Source organism: Scomber japonicus, chromosome 5 (assembly GCF_027409825.1).
Source record: "Scomber japonicus isolate fScoJap1 chromosome 5, fScoJap1.pri, whole genome shotgun sequence".
NCBI lineage: Eukaryota > Metazoa > Chordata > Actinopteri > Scombriformes > Scombridae > Scomber > Scomber japonicus.
In genome coordinates this window covers 28,358,844-28,380,625 of record NC_070582.1, presented here as the reverse complement: position 1 = coordinate 28,380,625, position 21,782 = coordinate 28,358,844, and the positions used below count along the sequence as shown (strand labels likewise).

Below are 21,782 nucleotides of genomic sequence, written 5' to 3'. Positions count from 1 at the left end.
CTATCTGTAGGCCCTGTTAAGCCGGGGGTACGGCAACATGATTGCATCCACGCTACCTTCGCTGTCCGAGCTGCTGTCAGAGTCGCTGCTGCCGGAATAAGCCCAGAGTCCCGGTAAAACTCCGACGCACACGGCCGCCGACGGCAAGTGCAACACGCCTTGACTGGAGTTCAGGGGAGCAGCGGGGGTCTTTGCCGTCAGGACTGTTTGTTGGTTTTCAGCCCCCCTTGCTCTTCCTCCTGCTCCTTCCTCCTGCTCTGAACAGCACAACATACAGTCAGATTCAAAGCTTGTTCATGCAGACGTTGCTGTATCAGGATCTTCTTAACAAAAAGGACAGAGATGAAAATGCAGAGAGAAAGACAACTCAGTTACATTTGAACTATGTGTGTGATTTGCGAGCATTGCTGACATGTCCCCTTGCATGGGTCGCAAGTATGGTGTTCGTTTTGTTTAGTTGACTAAACACTAGCCCAATATGTTAAAATGAATGCTACAGGAAACAATTTCACGTTGGGAGTTACATGTTGCATGTTGCAAAAAGTGCTTTGGGAGAGAGAATGAAAATGCAATTAACAGCTTTCAGTAAGCGATAATCAGAATGGTTGTAGGTCCTGGGGAAAAGGACAGTAAAGGTGTCTAAATGAGGATGCCCACCTTTCCCTTATTGAAAAAAATACATGTTAAGACTGGCCTGACTGCAAACCTCATGACATTTCAAGTGCTCACTGGCTTCAGGGCTTTTTTTTACTTGGAACTATCATCAGCAAGAGTGAACACAATTTTAATGTGGACAAGTTTGATATCTAACTTAAAGGACCCCTCTGTCTGTGTAGGTAACACCACCCTATTGGTTGGTGAGGGTGAAGCGTGGGCGGTGGGGATGGGGGTTAAGGAGAGTAATTGGATGTATTCCACTACATGTTATTTGTTGGTGTTGCAATAAAATTAAAAAAATGACACTGAAATATGAAACTTGGCATGTGCACAGATTCAGATTTTGGTGATAAAATAGGAAATGGCTACAAATAGTGTTACTTTGAACACACCTCACCTTGGTGAAAACATAATTACCATTGTTGAGTACCACTGTCCTGTGCTGGTGTGTAGTTGGTTTAACTAGCCGGCCTTCTAAAGAACCAGCTCGCTTTTCCACTTACTGTTACTGTAACTGTACACGCCACCGGTTTCCTAGCAACGCTAACGCCAACTTCAAATACTTCACACTACAACATAGTGGGTGGCGGTAATGCACCTCAACGCCAGCCCTGGACTTTATGTAGACTCAGGTATAGGTTGGCCTTTGTGTGAGTTTCTTTTCTTAGGTTTTTATTATGAGGGAGTGTGCGTGGTTCCACTATAATAATAATAATTTAAAAAACACCCTTTTCATAATAATGATTCCAGCTTGTAGAAGAAGAAAACTATGGATAACATTTGTGTTTTCCTGGTATGACACTTCTGATATTAAACAACTGAAGGAAGTGTCTAAATGGTGCACAACTCAAAACCTGTCCACTACAGACAACACATTCCTCCTTTTAAACCTCAGGCTGCAGCCCACCTGTGTGTCTGTCTTCATTTCCTGTTGTCGCCTTTGTGATTTCCACCTTCTGTTTCTTACTGCTGTCTGAAGACTGGGACGAGCTGGGTGACAGAACAAAAGACAAAGATTTAAACCAAACCAAACACAGTATCATCACTACACTCTACAGTTCCCCTCAGGACTAGTTTTACAGTGACTCTCAGCTCATTGCTTGGGTTCTGTCTCACTGCTCTTATCAGCGGAGTTTCCATTTGCAGTTGACTGCTGCTTTTAGCAAAAAAAAAAAAAAAACTTCTCACACTTCACTTCCCTGTCCAGCACTTGAGGAAAGACTAATAAGGTTAGTAACTAGCTGTTGAAAATAGTGCTACATTTAGGTGTCAATTTTCCCTCAGCGGTTGGTGGAGGTAAAAAAAAGAGCCAAAAAGGAAAGTGAAAATTGGATTTACATTCATCAGGTGAACAAATTCATGACTGCAAATGAATGCTAAAGTGTGTTGTGTCTGCTGGATTTGTAAACAGGAACCCTAACCATGCTAACAAGTTCCCCATATGAGCTTCATAAGTTGATAACGGACTTATGTTTTGTGTACAGTGTGTTCTGCTGCCCCCAAGTGGCCAAAAAAACAAAAAAAAAATATGAACATGTGCAGGTTTAAAGGATGTGTGTCTGCTTGCGCCTACCTGCGTCTCTTGACAGCTCCAGCCAATAAATGCGCCTGAGACAGGTGGCTGGTCCTTTGCTCCGTCCCTGAGTGTTTAGGCGCTGTCTTCTTTTCTGGCTCGGGGCGGCTGTCAGCAGACGCTTGCTTCGCTACAGCGCTGTGATGGCACAGAGTTAAGGTGAATGAAGCAGAATGGAGTCTTGAAGAGAGAACACAAAACTGGTGGTGGGGGGCTCAGGGGCAGGTTGAAACACATGACCCGTTCAGCAACAGTCCCATTCAACAAGTGTGTCCTCCCTTTAGGGGCAGCCATTACAGCTCTCCATCAGCGCTCTAGAAGAAGTGACACAGTTCTGAGAGGCACAGAAAAGCACTCAGGCGGAGAGGTGGAGAGAGGGAAGGAGGGACAAGGAGAGCGACACAGATAAAGAGCCTAAAACGAGACATTGCTCAGGGGATGTGAAACGGGGTCGAGATGCAGCGATGGGGAAGCACAGGGACACGGGAAACGCACAAAGACAGAACGCTGTGAAGGTTCGAGACAAAAAAAGGGGGGCAGGTGGACGGCTATGAGTGGACACGCAATGGGGCGTTAAATATAAGCAGCTCTGAGTTTTCACTGCATTAACTGAGGTCTGCACCTGTGTGTGTGTGTGTGTGTGACTGTGTACCTTGTGTTCACAGCAGCAAATGACTGCTTTAAATCGTCACCGTAGTTACCAGCCTATGATACAGTTTCCACGACAACCCATTCTCATCAAAGACAAAGAGAGTGTGACACATGAAACGCATGGAGAGCAACAACTAACAAGCAGAACTACTGGACACATGGTCCAACGTGCACTGTGGACATGCAGGAATTTCATATATTGGACTATTTACAGCACCTATACATTATAAAAGCTCTGTTTATTATATTTAACCCGTCTGTCTTCTATTCCTCCAAACTGATTACCATATTAATATTAATTAGATGTATATCTCTGTTTTTTCTTGTATGTGCTGTTTTGTCAGTGTCTGGCAACCCTGATGAACCTCTATGGTTCTTTTTCACGAGCTACATTTTTGAGGTTACATTATGTAGCGATAGTACCCTTAAAACATGATGGGATGGCAAACTGAAACTTCCAAATCACCACCTGGGTCAAAAGCCCACTGACAGCAGCTTTCTTTCTTTCTTTCTTCTCAGAAGGCGGGACATAATCTTCATGCTCCACTCAAGAAAAAAAACGTGGATACGTGGATCAGCTGTGTTTATTGTTTCTTTGATCAGTGTGAAAAATGTTTATTTAACCGCTCCTAGCAACCGTTACCGTGGAGTGGACCAGACCGGACGCATTGCTACTGATTGGTTAGAGCAGAGGTGTCCAAACTATTCCATTAAGGTTCATATGGCTGCAGGTTTTCATTCCAACCAATCAGGAGCACACCAGGCTTGACTCTTTTAATCAACTGATCCCAGTCTTCAGACAGCTGATTAGTCGAATCACATGTGCTCATGATTGGTTGGAACAAGAACCTGCAGGCACACAGCAGACCCTACCCTGGAATAGTTTGGATGTGCTTGGAAAAGCAGAAAAAATGAATAATATTTGAAAGAAGATTCACATTAACTGTAATGATTTAATCCTGCAGATAAAAGACAGATACCTTCACACGTTCTGGTATTAACACATAGAAGTGTAGGTGTGTTTGCGTGGTGATGCGGTGCCAGCTGGAGCTCGACTATGGTTGGAGATGTGCCCGCCTGTGCCAACTCACATAAAGCTGCTTATCATACATGGACTGAGACACTCCCATGTGTAGCAGCATGCATGTCCTTCAACTGTTAAACGGCATGAAGGGTACAAAATGAGCAGAGAACAGCTTTATGTTTAGCTTAGGAAGGAAACGCTGAAAACACAGAAATTCTACACAATATATACAATACAGAGAAAACTTCACAATCACACTCACCACAATGTGGACACTTGCTTTAGGACACCATCCGTGGCTCAGATATATTACAACGCGTATAAGACTCCTACAAGTTTTCTTTAAGCAGCTACCTCGACATTGAGGGCAAGCGGCGTATTACAAGTGCAACACAATAATCAATGAGTCCTATCCTCTTTCAGAAACGAGTAGTAACTGCATCAACACTATCAGATCTCTGGCCCAACTGATACCGCCCACCAATCTAAGAACAGTAGTCCTGTCACTGACAACAATGAAGTCACGTTTTCACAACAGGGATGAGTGAGCGAGCAAGAAAATGCAGCTGAAACCCGACAGAACAGCTGCTGTAACACAATACTAAACATGTGAAATATCTGCTATGTGTTAATGCATGCTGGGTCAGTGGGGAGCGTGTAGGTTGGAGGGTAAACTCACCATCATTAAATTGGGGGGGGGGGGTACGTGTGTGAGTTTATGCGTGTTCAGTTCAGGGAAGCATTGAATTGGACTGTCTTCCTCTGGAGGCTTTCTCAGGGGTTTAATTATCAGTTTTGAATTGATATTTGTTTTGATATGGTTTTTTTTCTCCATGACTAGTCTCTCTGAATTGTCAACTGCTCATTGCTCATTATAAATGCAACAATCTGATATCACTCACTACAATGGGGAATAAAAGATGAGCCTATTTAGGCAAATAACCACTAACAGCTAATTACATTTTTTATATAAACAAACATGATAAGAAAAAAAATTTAAAAAAGGATATTCTGTATTCCAACAGTTCCTTCTTCTCCTCATCCCTGCGCTGCTTCTCCACCAGGCTCTGTTGCCGGGAGACCTCGTCCAGGAAGCTGGTCTCGTCGTCGTCCAATCCCCTCACCATGTTCTCTGTCACCATGGAAACAAACATGCTCTCAACACATGGCAGTCGAATGATGAACTTCGAAGACAACAATGCGCGTGAGTTTAGAAATAGGTGTGAGACATTTATTGATCACTGTTGCCTGGAATGTACAGAAATTGTTTTAGGCTTGCTTGTTTTTTTAGGAAGTAGGAGTTGTTTCCTGATCTGCCTCTTAACCAAAACACTATTAAAGTAATAAAAGCATAAAGGACTGAATAATAAGATATGGAAAGTGAAGTCACATATATACCGTTTCACCATCATTAACTGCGTGAAATATTTGTAGCAGCAATGTAAATGTAAAGAACTGCTGCAAAATACGTGGGGGGAAAAAGCATCCCCACTTTACAATAAATCTCCCCTTATAAACACTTTGTGAATAGTTGGTGTATAATATATGTGAATAATTGGTTTATTAATTAGGCTATGAACCCTTTCTAAATCATTAATAAGCTGTTATAACTCTTTGGAAAAAAGAGTAATAGTGACCAGTTGCTTGCCAGATAGTGATCCCATATTTATCTGTATTACTAAATCTCACATTGGATTCTTAGCTTTGTCTTCATCAGGCAGCATCCTTGGTTCCATTGTTCGTTGACGGGATTCTCTTCATGTTTTGTAGCATCCAATTATGAATTTTTATTTATGAGTTACAAACTATTATAACACTAAAAGGGAGCCTTACTGTAAAGTGTAAAACATATCACCATGCACCGGGAGGTCGCAAAATAACTTAATTAAATATATTAATTATAATCCATTTACAACTGTTAATTAATGGTTTATGAAGTGGTTACAATCTAATGAATAACTCACAATCATTTATAAATCTTATCCTATAAGGGTAGTCTGATTGTAAAGTGGTATCAGAAATGTAACACAAGATCACTGGACACTGTTTTATCATTGTACTGTATTTTAAGCTTATAATATGATATGTAGGTAAAACATTAGCTGGCATTTTGAGAATGAGTGTCAGAATTGAATAGTTGTGATAAGGGTGCTGCTGATAACAAATCCCTATGATGACTGCTAATCTTTATATCACGGATCCACTGCTTATTTGTCTCCGTAGTAACAGCAGAGGAAAGGTGACACTTAAAACAAAGACACTGATTGACAAAAGACCCACTGAATTTGAATTGCTCCTCAAAATCCTCCTGCTTCTTGTCTTTCTGCTCCTGCAGTCGCTCGAAAAGGGAGCGCGGGTCGTACTCCTCCTCGGGGGCCTCTGAGGAGTACACAGAACAAACACGTGATCTGTGGACGTGTGTGTGCACAGCTGTGTGTATCGTTTGTCTTCTTCTTCTTTCAGATCTGTGTGTGTGTTGGTGTGTATGTGTTCTTCTTACCCTCTGGGTCGTCAGGCTTTCGGACTTTCTCCCATTCCTCCTGTCTCTTCTTCCTCTTCTCATCAAGCTCTGTTTCCGACACAAACTTCCTGCTGAGGTCGACGCCCGTTGCCCCTCCCCCTGCCATTACAGCTGACCTGTTCAAACACAAACACACCTGATTTTTTCACTTAAGAGTACAAGGTTCAATGTTTTTTTTCTCACGTGCTCAGTCATACTAGTGGGTTAAGAAATCTACATATTGAGACTCAAGTTACAGTACCTGTCATTTTTTCAATGTCTTTCAAATAATGGAAGAGACTCTCTAACCCGATGCCACACACGTGTTGTTTTAGACTTATTTCTTCCACCTCAAGCTTCCTGATTTCCCTTTTTAATGTTTCTCATTTTCCAAACTATGTACAGCGGTGAAAAATGACTGAATGCTCCACTGATTCCTCTATATGACAGAGCTCACATGATCCTGAGGGGTGTTTGTTTCATGCATCACACTACTGGCTTACTCCATTGTTGGCTGGACTACGGCGTGTGCCAATATTGTCCGCTGTGTGCGATGGAAGGCGGCACCAGGTAAACCTTAAATCTTAATCCATGGTGTGGACACAGTGGATTTCTGCTCTGCCTTTTATAAACTACTAGGTGAAGAAGTCTATAGTGGTGTTTTTCCTCTATAGACAGCCACGGATACTTCATGGATTCATTTGATTTATTCTTTTTTTCTATGTAGTCCAGCAAGGGAATAAATCAATCTGTTCGATCTATTGAAACTCAAGCTTGTGTCCTTTAAAAGCACTGTTATCGACTGCTGCATGTAGCCATTACTCATTTGTGAGTGTTGTCCAGTAACATGTCAATTATTTTCTTGATTACTGGATTAGCTGTTTGGTCTATTAAATGTCAGAAAATGGTGAATTATGTCAGTTGCTGTTTCCAAAAAACCCAAGGTGACGTCCTCAAATGTTTTGTCCATAACCGAAATCTATTCAGTTTACTGCCAGAGATTAAAGGTGCGAGTGTGTAGAATTTAGGGCAGAACAAACTTGGCAAAAATGCAAGATAATATTCATAAGTATGTTTTAATTAGTGTATAATCAGCATAAAAAAGAATCTTTGTGTTTTTGTCCCTTTATATCTACATAGAAAGCTGTTCCTCTTGCATGGAGCCTTCCATATTGCACTGACATGTTTCTACAGTAGCCCAGAATGGACAAACCAAATATTTGCTCCAGATTGATCTAGATTCACATTTTTCACCAGTTCTGCAGTACATTCTCCTACACACTTGGAGGGGAAGGGGTCATCAATTGGTTGCAACCTGCTGTAACATTACTGCTAGATGCTACAAATTCTACACACTGCTCCTTTAACAAAACACACAAAAAAAGAAAAAGAAAGGAAAACATTCATATTTGATCAATTGGAATTAGAAGTATTTGAAGAATTATAGAAGAATTTGACTATTATATTATTACAGATGAATTAATATGTTTATATAATGTTTCAGTGACTAAAACATAAAAGCATCATTACAACAGAAGAGAGTAAAATAGCTTCTAAAAATACTTTTGACTGTTGCTGTACTGTCAGATCTTACAAAAATATAGTATAAACTTATATATAGAAAGTATATACTTTCCTGACATTTGTATCTTTATTCTTAAATGTTTTCTGTTGAATTTCTGTGTGACTACAATAAAATTCTTGTAAGCCACAGAAAACTTAAGCCGGGCTTCTCAGCGAAACAAGCTGCACAGTGTTAATCCCCCTCTAATGTCACTAATGCAACGTCGAAGGCAGTTTAGTTCTGCACAGAGAGTCAGAGAGTGTCCCATATTTCTCCAAAACAGATCTGTGCATTTTCATAAAATCATTACTAATCAAGATATATTTTATATTTTATCAGCAGGAGAATTCAATTACAAAACATGATCTAAGGTCACATACACAAGTATGTAATGTAATGTAATATTGTCTGGGTCAGCACTTTCCCTTACTTTTGTTGAAGTGTAACGTACTAACAGTTTTTGATATTAATAATTTTTCAAATATGTTCTTTTATTATGGAGGTTGAAATACATGAGTAAAGATTTACCAGAAAGTTTGAAAACATATTTTTTAAATTTGTAATTCTCAGGTAAACTATTCAACTAGACCTGTATCTACCAATGTACCATACATCTCCAGGATTGTATTCATTAGAATACCATGGAGCTCAATAATGGAATAGAAATGTAACCCTATTAACTGATGCTCTGTCTTTGCCCAGATATAAAATGAAACTCAAAAATGACAAAATGACAAAAGATAACAGAACATAATCCAGATTGTGTATGTTTGCAAGTTTTGTGTGGTTTTTAAAAAATGTTTACCTTACAATTTTTGCTGTTTTGTTGTATTTTATTTTGCTATGTTTGGGTAATTTTAATCAGGTTAATGATATTTATGTTCATTTTGACATTTTACTTTGCATTGTTATTGTGTTTTATGTCTTATAAATGAGGTTTCAAGATGAGCCTACAGTGGCTTTCTACCCACACATGTTTTATTTTTATTTACTATAATAAACCATTAAGTTCCCATCTCTGAGAGGCTCAATCACACATATGTTGCCCCCATATGTTGTAGATATGGAGGACAACTGTAATTACGTCCAAAGAGGAGAGAAACTCACATGAATAAATTAACAATTAATCATTACTGAGACTGAACCTAAATGTTTAAGTCATAGTTTGTGACCAATATGACATTAGATAACCATTGCATGTATGGCATGTTGATTTAAAACATTCCAAGGCTAATCTGAATGCAACATATGAGGTTTTGGCTCTCTCTTGCGGCCACCTTTAATCATCACAAGGTACTAAGAGCTAAGCTATTTAAGGAACTTCTCTTCACCAGCTCAGGAACCCTGTAAGGATATAACACGTCATTTGCAATGAGGTGACGACATGTGTCTCTTTAATAAACCTGAGCTTTCTGTTTTATATCGGTCGCCTTTCCAGCCTCATACGGCAACAATAACATGAAATTAGCCGCTTCAGAAGGCTAGCGTCTTAAGACGGAGGGCACACTCAGCTGTCGACGCAACAATCAGTCAATATAACAACCAATCTACAATATAACAGTCAGATATATTATTATCTGTTGTTGTGGTTCATATAAGCGAGTTGTTGTGTGGAGGCTGTGTACATACGGGTGCCTCGCTTGCTTGCTGCACAACGGCTAACGTTAGCTGCATTAGCATCCAGGAGAGCTGTCAGTCCGCCAAACATCGCGACATATTCGAAAATTATTTTTGTCAAAAGCCGAGCAGACTCGAGATACAGCTTATTACTAGTTCATAGATATACATATATAATGCAATGTAGAATTACTGTGACACTTGAACTTACCAAGCTCGGCTCGTCGATACTCCAAATCAATGACGTTTTGTGTCACTGTATAAATGTCTCGACGCGATTACCGACGTGCGTTTTTAGTTCCGACTCTTTCTTCGCCGTCGTCACGCGATGTATGGAGCACAAAACATTACGTAAACATGAATAAATAAATAAATGCAGACGTTTTTTTAAATAAAAATGTACATAAGATATGTATTGAACAAAAAGAAGATATTTTTAATTGATATAAAATATTATTTCGAGTCTCTACAATATATAAAACAATATGATCAATGTATCTAATATCAACATCTATTCAGAAATGTTTTAATAGAAGATGCCTGTCACTTATGCCTTTACCTTTTATTTATTTATTTATTTTTCTTTCTATTGAAATTATTATTATGTAGGGTTTTTTTGTGTAAAACAAAAACTTCAGAGGCAGAATATTTGTGTTTTCTTTTTTAGACAGTATGATATTAATGAATGTAGAGTTAAGAGGATTTTTTGAAAAGGAACCAGGCCAGGGTAAGATCCCCCATTACTCTTTATTCAGAAGGGGCATACAGAGCGTGACAATGTCATTCAAAGTACCAATACATACCAATAATGGTCCCATCCATGTTCCTACCAATACAGAGATCCAGTACAATATATTCATAATTCTTGAAACACTGTTAAACTACATATTTACATTCACTACTCAGGCCACTATTGTATTCACTAGTTAGTTAATGGTAGATGTGGCAGTGAATATAACTACTGGTATGCAATATTAGAGGAGCTAGAAAAATAGGGGAATCATTGAGATTATATTATATATATTTAAAGGTTTAAAGGTACATTACGTCAGGTTTACAGAATGTTGATTAACAGAGGGTTCATTAAGTTTATATTGGCATAGCCTGATACCCACTGCAGGACCTAACGATATGTCAAAACATCATTTAACATATATAATATACATTATATAATATACATCATACAATTCAAACTTTTGAGTGGTACTGTATTATTATATTAGTGTTCATATATAAATATGCAATACGTATATTAGTGTCAGTATAAGTATTATACATATTATAATGAATCAAATCCAAACAACAGAAAGTCCCAATTCCCAAGTCAACTAAACATTTTCTGTGTTTTTTGTCTTAGCAAGAATATCAATACCTAAAGCAGCAATACAAAGTTGATTATAACTAATCAATTAATTGAATACTGTTAAGTATTAACGTTGTATAATAATTGTCTTCCACTGGAATGTTCACCCAACATTTGGCACATTTTACATGTGTTATTAAAGGCCAGTAAAGGTTACACAAAAGCCATCATATTTGTTTCTAGGTATAACCGACTGCTGGTGTTTAACTGGGTTCATCTCCACTGCATCTGCAGACCACTTTACTGCCTTTCCCTGAGTTGGATCTCCATGCGATAAGGTTTGGGAGTCAGAGTGACCCCATAGACTGGAGTGTAGTCTGGTTTCCCTGCATCCTCAGGCCAGATGAACTTAAACTTCCTCAGCAGAGTCACCGTGATGAGGAAGAGCTCCATACGAGCCAGACCCTCTCCGAGACACATACGGGGACCTGAGACACAAACAAGATCTCAAAGTCATTGATTAAACCCATCTTATGTGTGCATGAAATTTCAGCTGCGATGCAACAAGACCTGTATGTTTGTTTTTTATGCTCTCGTACCTGCAGAGAAAGGCATGAAGGCCTCTGGTTTAACAAACTCTTCCTGGTCATTGAGGAAGTTTTCAGGGTTGAATCCATGAACGGATTTCCACTGTCCCTCCTCCTGCAGCAGTGAGGTCAAGTTAGGGATGATCATTGTACCCTGAGGAGAAAGTGAAGAAGGGTTTGTTACTCTGTTTGGAAAATCTGTTACCTACTTTGAGAGGCAACAGTGTTCTTACAAGCAGTGAAATCAAGAAATTTATGATTAATTACGAACTGTTACTTGCAGAAAAGCCCGGTGTGTCTGTGAGATTTGCCAAAACAATACCAAAACTATTTAACAGCTGTTGCCTCTTACCTTGGGAATGGAATATCCCATGAGCTCTGTGTCAGTGGTGGTACAGTGGAAGACGCTGAGTGGCACAGTGTTGGCGACCCTCTGCATTTCATGGACCACAGCCTTGGAAGAAAAGACATTTAAAGAATAACTTAACCCACCATTAAAAGTCTTTGCTGACCTCTAGTGGTTTAACTCCTCAGTTTGCTGCAGTGATATAAAGACGTACTCCAGGACACCATGACATCACTGCCGGGTGTGGTTACAGATACAACACTCAGAAAAAAAGGGCTTGAAAGGGCAGTAAAACACTGCTCTTCTTTAAACAGCATATTTAAAGAGCAGCTCTGTCTTTATGCTTTATTCGGCTTAGGACAGAAGAAAAACAGTGCAGGCCCTCAGAAGCTCAAACTGACAACGTGGAAACCTGTCAACAAAATGTTGACAACCAGGATAAGAAAAGCAGAATTAATGTTTAAAGGCAGTTTAAAAGCAGGGATCTCCAAATCTACTTTTGCGAATACTCCCCTGACTTGAGAAGAGTTGGTGTCAGTCACACTCTGATAAATATACCCATGAGAGTCAGTTGTGCACATGAAATTAAAGTCAAATTATTCTGACACCCAATGATTTACCTGCACGTAAGGCATGCTGTGTCTGTCCTCGAAACTAGCGTGATCCTTCCCTTCCAACACCCGGTCTATCTCCTGCTGACAACGTTCTGAAAAATATAGCGGGGGGGTTGAGCAGGGAGAAAAAAAGTTACATTCCATGTTTTGCAGTGCAACTGAAATGTGAACAGCAACAACATGATAACGAACATGACTGAGAGTGGGTGACAGGTATAGAGAGGATGGTAAATGGCAGAATGATGGCATGAATGATCCACTGTTTCCATTGTAAGGTTGGGTATCAGTACTTGATATCTTCGTGGTATCAACCGAAATAAATCAATAGCAATTAGTATGGAAACATCTCCCATCCAATGATACCTGCAATCCATCCATTTTGCACTGCAAAATATGACTATTTGTATGGACTGGCTCACAGCCAATCACCGCAAGCATTCTTTGATTTAATGCAACATGTGATTGTCCCACTGCCACAGCAGCTACAACCTGTCTGTGGTGGTGAAGTTGCAATTTAATGCTTCTATTCACATGGCGGGTATCGAATGAAGTACTCAATCGGTATGTGTATCACTTTAAGGGTGCTTGGATTGGTACTGGTATCAACATTTATTAAACGACACCTATAACCTACCCTGATGAACATAAGCCTTTTGTCTAAATCACATTGGTGTTAATGAATGTGTTTTGTCCCTGATATATAAATGAATGGTAAATAAAAAATGAAAAAAACACACTAGAACATTTGAAGATGCCTGAAGAATGGGAGACGGATGGATAAACTGAAGCAGTAAACACAATTCAGCCATGCTCATTTCATTATACACACCTGTTCTTTTTGTACTATGACATGTAAAAATGTCTTCTGTGAAAGACACCAATATTAGAAAATCTACACCACATTGCAGGTTGGACATTTGTCACATCTTAGATTCAGGACTGTTGCTACTAGAGCCCGACTGATACTGGATTTTTGGCGGTGATATCGATACCGATATTAGGGAGTAAAAAATTCTGATATTGATATATTGTCCGATAGTCTTACATATACAAAATATGTATATAAAATGCACATTTTTTGCAATGTGTTTGTCAAATACAAGTTATATGATGGAGGCATGATATTTTACAGTTTAACTATAAACACAGTGCACTAAAACTGTAAAATTCACTGTAAAACATACAACAACAAAAACATATGTACATATATTAAACTTGAATAAAGACAAAGGATCAAACACTGCCTATATCATTAATAGGCCGATAATATCGGCTGACCCGATATGTTGGTCTGGCTCTAGTTGCTATGATGTATATACTCCTTGTGTAAATATTCATAAATTGTAATCTTGCATGGTATTGTTTCTTTCATTGTTACATCTTATCACAGATTTTGTGATGTCACATACGTCAAAATGTCTTCCATGATAGATGCCAACTCTGTTTGTGACTTTAGATAGATGGAAAGACAATGGTAGAACTATAGAGAAGTAATCCATGATTATCTATGCATGCCTACCTTGTACGTGTGGGTGGGTCATAAGGTAAAGGAATCCAGTAAGCAAGGTGTTGGAGGTTGTGTCAGTTCCAGCAAAGTGAATATCAAGAGCGTACATAGAGAGTTGTTCCTCTGAAAATGTAGTAGTGTCATCTCTCTAAAAAGAGAACATTTATTTTAAAGCAAGCAAACATTAAGCAACATTATGCTAATTAACCTTACTGACACACACACACACACACACACACACACACACACACACCTTTTCTAGTTCTTCCAGATAGCAGTCAACAAAGTCCCGTGGCTCTCCAGTGACTCTGGTCCTCTTGTGTTCGGCCAACACACGCTTTGCAATTTTCTGACAAGTCTGAAAAACATAAATCATTTGTTGGTTGTAGTTCTCTGTGTGAGGTTAGAGCAAAAAATCTGTTGCAGCAAGAGTTTGAAATGACATTTTTTATAATTTGTTATGAACATACCGCAACATTCTTAAAGGCCTTGGAGAAGGGCAGCGGCAGGCTACGAATCATGGGAAAGGAGTCATACAACTGTAAAGAAAGATTCATCATTAATTGAATCTAGATGATATTAGTATGAAATGTTTCACTTCAATGAAAAAAGCTAAGAGACAATGTACCACTGAGATAAAAGTTCATTTCACTAACCCAACCCCGACCCTAACCTTAATCCAGTTCAACTGAAAATCACCAACACACCAAAATTGCAGGAGTGTGAATGGTTTGAGAAGACAGTTATTTCAGACAGCCCCAAGGAGCTTCTGGAGAACAAGACCAAACCCTCTAATGCAAATCTTGATCTTCAATGCGCCATGGTGTGTTTTGCAGGTGAGTGTGACACACTTAACAGCTACACCAGGTGTGAGAATGAGGATCATAAAAAGTTGTGGATACCAGAATGCCAGAGGATGCTAAAGGTTCATAAGTTCAGGTATCTTTGGGTTTTATTCTAAACATTTTGTGTGGGCAACTGAAAAACTAGCTGGAACCAGCTGGAAACATGCTTTGACTCACCATAGCCCACGGTCCATTGGCTAACTTGGCATTCTCAGTGAAGCACTGAACAATCACTTTGATGAAGTCATCATCATAGTCGTAGCGTCGACCAAACAGAACCTGGCAGATGATGTTGGACGCCGCATTATGAAACATAAGTTGAGGACTCAAGGTTTTGCCTGTCAAAGGAAAGCTAGTATTAAAGCAGCTCTTAGTCATGATAACATACAATTATTAGATTCGTGTACATGGACACACATTTTAAATTTTTTTCATGACACCCAGCATGACATTCAAACTAATGTATTTCATTTGGAGGTATGTATGAGGGATCCTATTGTGTCTTTTTTTTCTTATTTGTAATTCTTTTTTTTAAATTATAAGCGCTACTCAACATTTAATCACAAGATTTTATCCTTGTTTTTTATTTTAATTTAACTCTATCAGTACAGTGACTGGCCCATATCACCCACTGAGGAATGATTTTCCTCACTATTCATATTAATGATATCCTCAACATGTCTCAACACACAAACACAAACATGAATGCAGCCAGTAATTATTTTACTATTGTGGCTCCTGCAAGAGCTTTGTGTTGTATGAGGACTGCTGTTTTGGCTAAGACATCTAAAATAAACCAACATCTTTATTTTTTTTTAAATAGATCATCTAGATGCAGAGTAATTACTAGATCATTGTATTTGATTGATATTTTATAGTTTCAGTAAATATATATTTTTGCAACCCTGTTTAACCTGCAACAACTACTTCTGTGGTGCTGATTTGAATTAAGCTGCTAGGGTTAGGGTTAGGGTTAACCCTAGTTGTAAATACTGAATTGAGAGTACACTGAGGGGTTAAAGGGGATGGTAAACACATCTGTGTAACCAAACTTTCAATATCTAGTTGTTAAATGGGTGAAAACTAAATTGAACCATATTTTACCTGTACAGTATTTGACCATACCCTCAGTTGTCGACTATAATCACAATAGCAGATGTTGAGAGCTCTCTGTCTGTAGCCCCTTCTGTTGCTAAATTATAGGCCTTCAAACATGCGTCAAGGTTTAAAGGTCAGTATAAGCCATGGAGAATCTTCATACTGATATGATGTATTTGGTTCAGTTTAAGTTTCAAGTTAAAGCCTAGTTTGATTGGGTTCTCAGGTTGTAACCCTCAGGATTTTATGTTAGAAACAATGTAATCCTTTCAACCAGAAGCATTTTCATAAACCAATGTAAGCATACAACGAATGTATGGTTACTCACAAAAACTGCAACACTGAAGAATGAAAATAGACAAAAGAAAGGTAATATTAATAAAAATTAAGTAAACAAAGTAATATTCAAATTACATTGAAATTTTAAAATGTTATAATGGACTAATGGACTAAGTAATAATAGTTTTGAAATGGGATATAAAACTTGTAATGAAACGTGTGCAGATGTATTAATCCCGAAGGAAATGAAGGCATTCAGTAGCCCATATTAAGTCAGGTCGTACAGTCAGTCAGTCCAAAAAAGAAAAAAAAGAAGGAAAGTCAGTCATCCCTCTCTTACAGTGTGGAGTTATAAAGCTGGATGGCCCCAGGGACAAAGGACCTCCTCAAAAATGAAATGAAGTGTATGAAATATATGAAGTGACAAGGCCATGTGACATGTGCATAAATAATTCAATTATACATAAATAATTCAATGATGTAACAGTGGAGGTTAAATGCAAAGTTCAGCTTGATGAAATAAATGAAAGTGAAAAGGGCAAGGATTAAATGAGGGATGTAAAGTCCACTTTGATAACATCTTTATCCGGTTTATATGGCTATGCACACACACACACACACACACACACACACAAACACACACACACACACACACACATATGCACATACACATTTGAGTGCTTAACTGGATAATTTTATATTAATTAATCCTCTGCCATATATTCTTGGAAATATAAAATAGAAAGAGTAATTTACATTTTACAATCACAGGCTATAAAATGCCTTTTCTAAACAGAGGCAGTAGTGTTTGCATTCGGGTTGTGGCTGACTGGTGGGAATTTGAAATACCAAAAACCCAAAACAATAGTGCAACGCACCCACAACACAATGCACCTCTGTAGCCTACGCTTCTGTCAATAACTGAGAAGAAAGAAATAAAGCCAGGGATAAAATCTTGTGATTAGACACTGAGTAGCTGTTATAGTTTAAAAAAAAAAAGAATAACAAATACAGCTTCTGTGCTTCTGAAAAAAATATGATGCAGGCATTTAACATACTTCCAAATAAAAAAGAATTCATGCCCACATACATGAATCTATAGATTACATTTTGTGGCTATTTCACAAACTGTTATGACACTGGATTAGTAAAAAGTATATCACAGTCTTAAGTGCAACACAGTATTGTACAAAAATTTAAAAGAACAAAACAGGAACAGAGTGTAGGCGGAAATCCACATACTAATAAATTAAAATCCATGTGGTAATATTTAAACAATTGCTTTATGTAAAGACACTGCTGCTGTTAGTGGGGAGAATTTAGTGTACAGTACACCTGTTCTGATTAAAGCTGTATCAGGGTTGTGTGGAACTACAGATGACATACCAATGTGCTCTTCCAATGTTTTCATGATGTACTGTGTCTCTCCCAGAATCCTCTCCTCCATGGACTGCTTCCCCAGACCAAAGTTCCTCAAAGTCGTCAGAGCGAAGCGACGATGCTCCTTCCAACTGTGGCCATAATCTGCCAGAATCACTCCTGCAACAGGTGTGTTGACACAAAGAGCACATAGTATGAACATGTGAACAGATCATCTAAGGCAACATTTTCTCAAAACACCAGTCTGCTCCAGTCTGTTTTATCATTTTCTCTCTGCAGTACTTTAATGTATTACCTTTATTTACTTTCAAACTTGAGATTCAGATTGGAGAGTTTTAATGATAGTTATTATCCACACTAAGTTACACTTTAACCCTTACATACTGTTCAGGGTCAAATTTGACCCATTTTTACATTTGAGAGCTGTAAAAACACCCTATACGCATTTCTTTTGCAACAGTATACAAAATGGTAATAAAATGCATAATTATTTTGAAGACGTCAACTTGGGGAAATGTGATCAACTTTTTTCATGGTTTTCTGATATTTTATGGGCCAAACAACTAATCTATGGAGAAAAGTAACTGATGATGAAAACAATCAATAGCTGTAGTCTTAATAGTGATTTGAACTGGAGGGAGAGCTCTACAGTCTCTGCAGAGTAATTTCTGAGGTGGAAGCACATGCAGATGATATATTATGCTAATGATGTTTGATCATTCCAGCAAGTATGATGGAAATGGCAAACAATGGTGCACTGGACTATTAGCATGAGCAATTCATGCCTGCAGTGATGTGTGGTGTAAATCTTCATGGTTATGATTTAAAGTTGAACGTGTATATTTTCCTCACTATAAGCAGACCACCTTCTTCTTAATCTTAATCTATTTGGCTATTCAGCATCAGACAATCGATTCAATAAAAGTGTATCAATTCTTCTTTAAATCTGACCTCATAGGCATCCTCTTTGTTTGTACTTGATAAGTGGACTGAAGGATTTAGGGTTAGGGTTAGGGTTATAATTTCCACTAGCATGATATTTTTTATCTTAATGGCTGTAAAATTATCTGGTTTTTATTTTATTAAAGATAAAAGATGGATGGCATTACTTTTGTCTGTCTGTGGAGAACTGAAGACTGCTATAACTGTGTAAAATATAGTGGCAATGACGAAAGACTTTTATGGAATCGTGCCTTTTAACAGATTTCTTTTAGCTTTTTATTCATAAAGGTTTCATCTAGTACTGAAAAAAACTTCAAAATACTTATTCCTCATTTTGAAACTGGTTTTAAGGGGCATCCCTAATGGTGTTGATTACTGTCCCATCTGAAGGAGATATACTATTGCCACATGTTCCTCTGAATGTCTGATACCTCTCCTTTGACAGTTCACGTCTCTCCTACCTTTCCTTTGGGTGGTATCATTGACATACAGGTCTTGGGGTCGTCCAGCAAACTCAGTAGCTTTAGTCACCATCGCCTCCTTCATGACTTTCAATCCATTGATGATTACAGCTGGTTTGCTGCCGATGTACAGACTGTAGACATTTCCGTAAGTCTTCCTCAGCTGAGACAAAACAACATGGCTTGTCAGTTTTTGAAATATGTGTTCAGAATATCACATAACAGACAGATGTTACTCTTTAACCCCTTACATACTGTTCATATTCTGACCCATCGTAAGTATTCCTTTATAATTAATACCTATACCTTTGAACCACAAATGTATGTTTTCTTTACATTTGACACAATTATAGTGAAAATACAGTCACAATCACACCATATTATCTAAAATCTAAAATGAGAACATAACAGCCATAATTATTTCTGTTAAATTATTTATATTGACAATATTTGAATATTAGGATTCATGATTATCTTTTTAAAAAACATAGAATTTAAAAAATATTTACATTTTTGGACATTCTAGGCCACTGTAGGAAAGGTCATAACATTTCAGGCTTAAATAATGTAATTTATGTGGCTTTTAAATGTCAGAAAGGATCATATTTGACCTGAACAGTGTGTAAGGGTTAAAAAGGGACAAATCACTGAAATCACAGCAGTATGTGATTACACCTACAGCTCATGTTATCTAGGAATGCAGATAGTTTTGGTTATAATTGCCCTGTCCTGAGATCATTGTGAGAATTCTGCAACTAGTTCTGGACTTCTGACATTTTATTTTGTTTGTGGTGCTCAGAGAATAGAAAAAATATGATTCTATTGTAAAAATTAACACAAATATCTCTTACTAGAAACCTTATCAAGATTACTTGTAACAGCCAGGTTTGTAGATTAACCTCTGGCACATTTCTGTAAGGAAAGTCTGAAGTCTTGTTCTTAAAAGAAACTTTTCAGCGCACCACAAAACTATCCCCTTTCACCCATATTGTATTAAGTTCTCATGTACTGGCTTAAAAAGACCATTAATTCATTGTATTTGACATTAGTATGAAAACACCCAGTGTGTATAGCCTGTACTGTTTAGTCAAAGTGCACAGATGGTCAACTCTGTACAGACAACCACCACATATTGCTCAATCACAGGAAAACGGCTGTGCTGTTTTAAACATTCCTTGCCCTTAGAAGCACAGTATATAGTGCACATATTTAGTGGATTTGCATGTGTTTCTATTTTACAACACACACCAAAAAGGTTTTATTCATAAACGTTAAGTGACACAGCAACTCTTGAAATTAGAACTGTAAGGAAAAGCAGCACAAACTGGCCACAAGTGTAGGTATTTAACTGATCTAGACCCATTTTAAGTACTTATAATAGTCATTACATGTATTACATAACAATTTGATGCATTGGAAGAGCATAACATTGTTTTTCTTACCCTCTCAAAGTCATTTAAGGGGTTTTCTAGGCTTAAGCTCAAGACGTTTCCCAAAAACGGCAGGACAGTGGGACCCGGTGGAAAGTTCTTTGGTCTCCGAGATATGAATTGAGCGAGGAGAAAGCAAACACAGACCCATAGGAGGATTAAAGTCAACATGGTGGATGGATTGAGCTGAACTGAAGAGGGTGGCTGGTTGATTTGCTTCACAAGCAGTTGCTCAGCTTTTAGCCCGTCCTCTCCTTGTTGTGTACTTTGCTCCTCTGTATTAAAGGTGAATGAGCATGTAGTATCTGCTCTGTCTTTGTCCTTTGTTACTGTATGTGAAACCTGGGGACATCTCTTGATGAAACAGATGGATTTAACACAGATATTGTGCTTAGGTCAAGGTGAAAAGTCAGGTCAGGCCCTGTCTTTTTCTGAACTGACCAGTTTTTTAGAAGGTATTTGTTTTAGAAAGAAGAAACTATATAAGGGGGAGCTACAGCTGAAGAAGAGGACACTCTCAAGATTGGATGTTTGACACTGTTCTCTTTTGTAATAAAACCTTTAAAATATACAAGTGAGACGTGTCAGCGGTGGTTTCCTTCTTCATCAACACATCAAGAATCTACCTATTATTAAAATACACTTCAGGCAAAGAGAAAGAAAAAAAAACATAGAAAGGTCTCACTTTTAGAGGAACGAGTTCTGACAAGGTTTGACATGATGTACCTGAGTTATATAGAGGAGGCAGGTGCAAGACAAATGGGCAGAAATTGAAGTAATGAGCGCATAAATGATTCACTGTAACTTTTTGTAACTTTTTGTATTTGTCACTATTCTCTGAAGTATGAGAGGAAGAGCTGCAGCACAAAATGATGAAGCCAAAGTGCTAAAAGGTACGGAAAACTGAGTTAAAAAGCTCTGGTCCACTTGACTGAATGCCCTCTACACATGTTATGCAATGCTAAATTGGCACTGAATATCGGCCCTGGACTTTTGTCCAGACGGGTCCACCACAGTCAGTCTGATATCAATTCTTTTTTGGAATATTTTATTTGTATTTTCTGATTAATCAGAAGTGATCACATCTCATCCTTATAGAGGTGTAACCCACTTGGTGTGTGTGTCCCCAAGTTTAGCAGGTATATCTAAGTATCTAGGTTCTATGAGGAGACTCATCATGTCTTTACATACTAATGTATTAACCCCCCCACCACTAAAACACACACACACACACACACGCCCACCCACATGCATCCACACACACAATGTTGTAATCTTATATATATACAAAGCATGAATAAAGAATGAAATTATTATGAATTATAACATATTGCTAGTAAAAACAAATAATATAAAATAAAATATAAAAATGTATTTCATAAATTCTATATTACACAAATATAC

At 38.1% G+C, this 21,782-nt stretch overlaps 2 protein-coding genes across 2 annotated transcripts; both read right to left on the bottom strand.

The window, feature by feature from the left end:
* psme3ip1 (proteasome activator subunit 3 interacting protein 1) lies at positions 1 to 9,870 on the bottom strand. The gene is made up of 7 exons (XM_053319020.1): positions 9,798 to 9,870; positions 6,406 to 6,542; positions 6,186 to 6,284; positions 4,916 to 5,037; positions 2,231 to 2,370; positions 1,565 to 1,647; positions 1 to 257 (listed from the first exon to the last, which is right to left on the bottom strand). Exons 2-7 carry the CDS (start codon positions 6,530 to 6,532, stop codon positions 1 to 3), a joined length of 828 nt encoding a protein of 275 aa, XP_053174995.1. The 5' UTR covers positions 6,533 to 6,542; positions 9,798 to 9,870.
* Positions 9,871 to 10,314: 444 nt separating this feature from the next.
* LOC128358666 (cytochrome P450 2F2-like) lies at positions 10,315 to 20,647 on the bottom strand. The gene is made up of 11 exons (XM_053319013.1): positions 20,391 to 20,647; positions 18,949 to 19,111; positions 17,552 to 17,704; positions 14,966 to 15,126; positions 14,414 to 14,482; positions 14,197 to 14,301; positions 13,956 to 14,091; positions 12,443 to 12,528; positions 11,829 to 11,930; positions 11,489 to 11,630; positions 10,315 to 11,377 (listed from the first exon to the last, which is right to left on the bottom strand). The coding sequence occupies exons 1-11, from the start codon at positions 20,547 to 20,549 to the stop codon at positions 11,190 to 11,192; spliced, it is 1,464 nt and encodes a 487-aa protein (XP_053174988.1). The 5' UTR covers positions 20,550 to 20,647; the 3' UTR covers positions 10,315 to 11,189.
* Between the last annotated feature and the right edge of the window lie 1,135 nt (positions 20,648 to 21,782).

What these genes read in the sequence shown, in the direction of transcription:
- psme3ip1 (XM_053319020.1), bottom strand. Translation starts at nt 6,532, where the DNA reads ATGGCAGGGGGAGGGGCAACGGGCGTCGACCTCAGCAGGAAGTTTGTG. An exon ending in AAAGCCTGACGACCCAGAGG is followed by an intron (nt 6,285 to 6,405) that starts GTAAGAAGAACA and finishes TGTACTCCTCAG; the next exon opens with AGGCCCCCGAGGAGGAGTAC. An exon ending in GGAGCTGTCAAGAGACGCAG is followed by an intron (nt 1,648 to 2,230) that starts GTAGGCGCAAGC and finishes TCTGTCACCCAG; the next exon opens with CTCGTCCCAGTCTTCAGACA.
- LOC128358666 (XM_053319013.1), bottom strand. Translation starts at nt 20,549, where the DNA reads ATGTTGACTTTAATCCTCCTATGGGTCTGTGTTTGCTTTCTCCTCGCT. An exon ending in CCTTAAATGACTTTGAGAGG is followed by an intron (nt 19,112 to 20,390) that starts GTAAGAAAAACA and finishes GTTTTGTCTCAG; the next exon opens with CTGAGGAAGACTTACGGAAA. An exon ending in GACCCACCCACACGTACAAG is followed by an intron (nt 12,529 to 13,955) that starts GTAGGCATGCAT and finishes TATATTTTTCAG; the next exon opens with AACGTTGTCAGCAGGAGATA.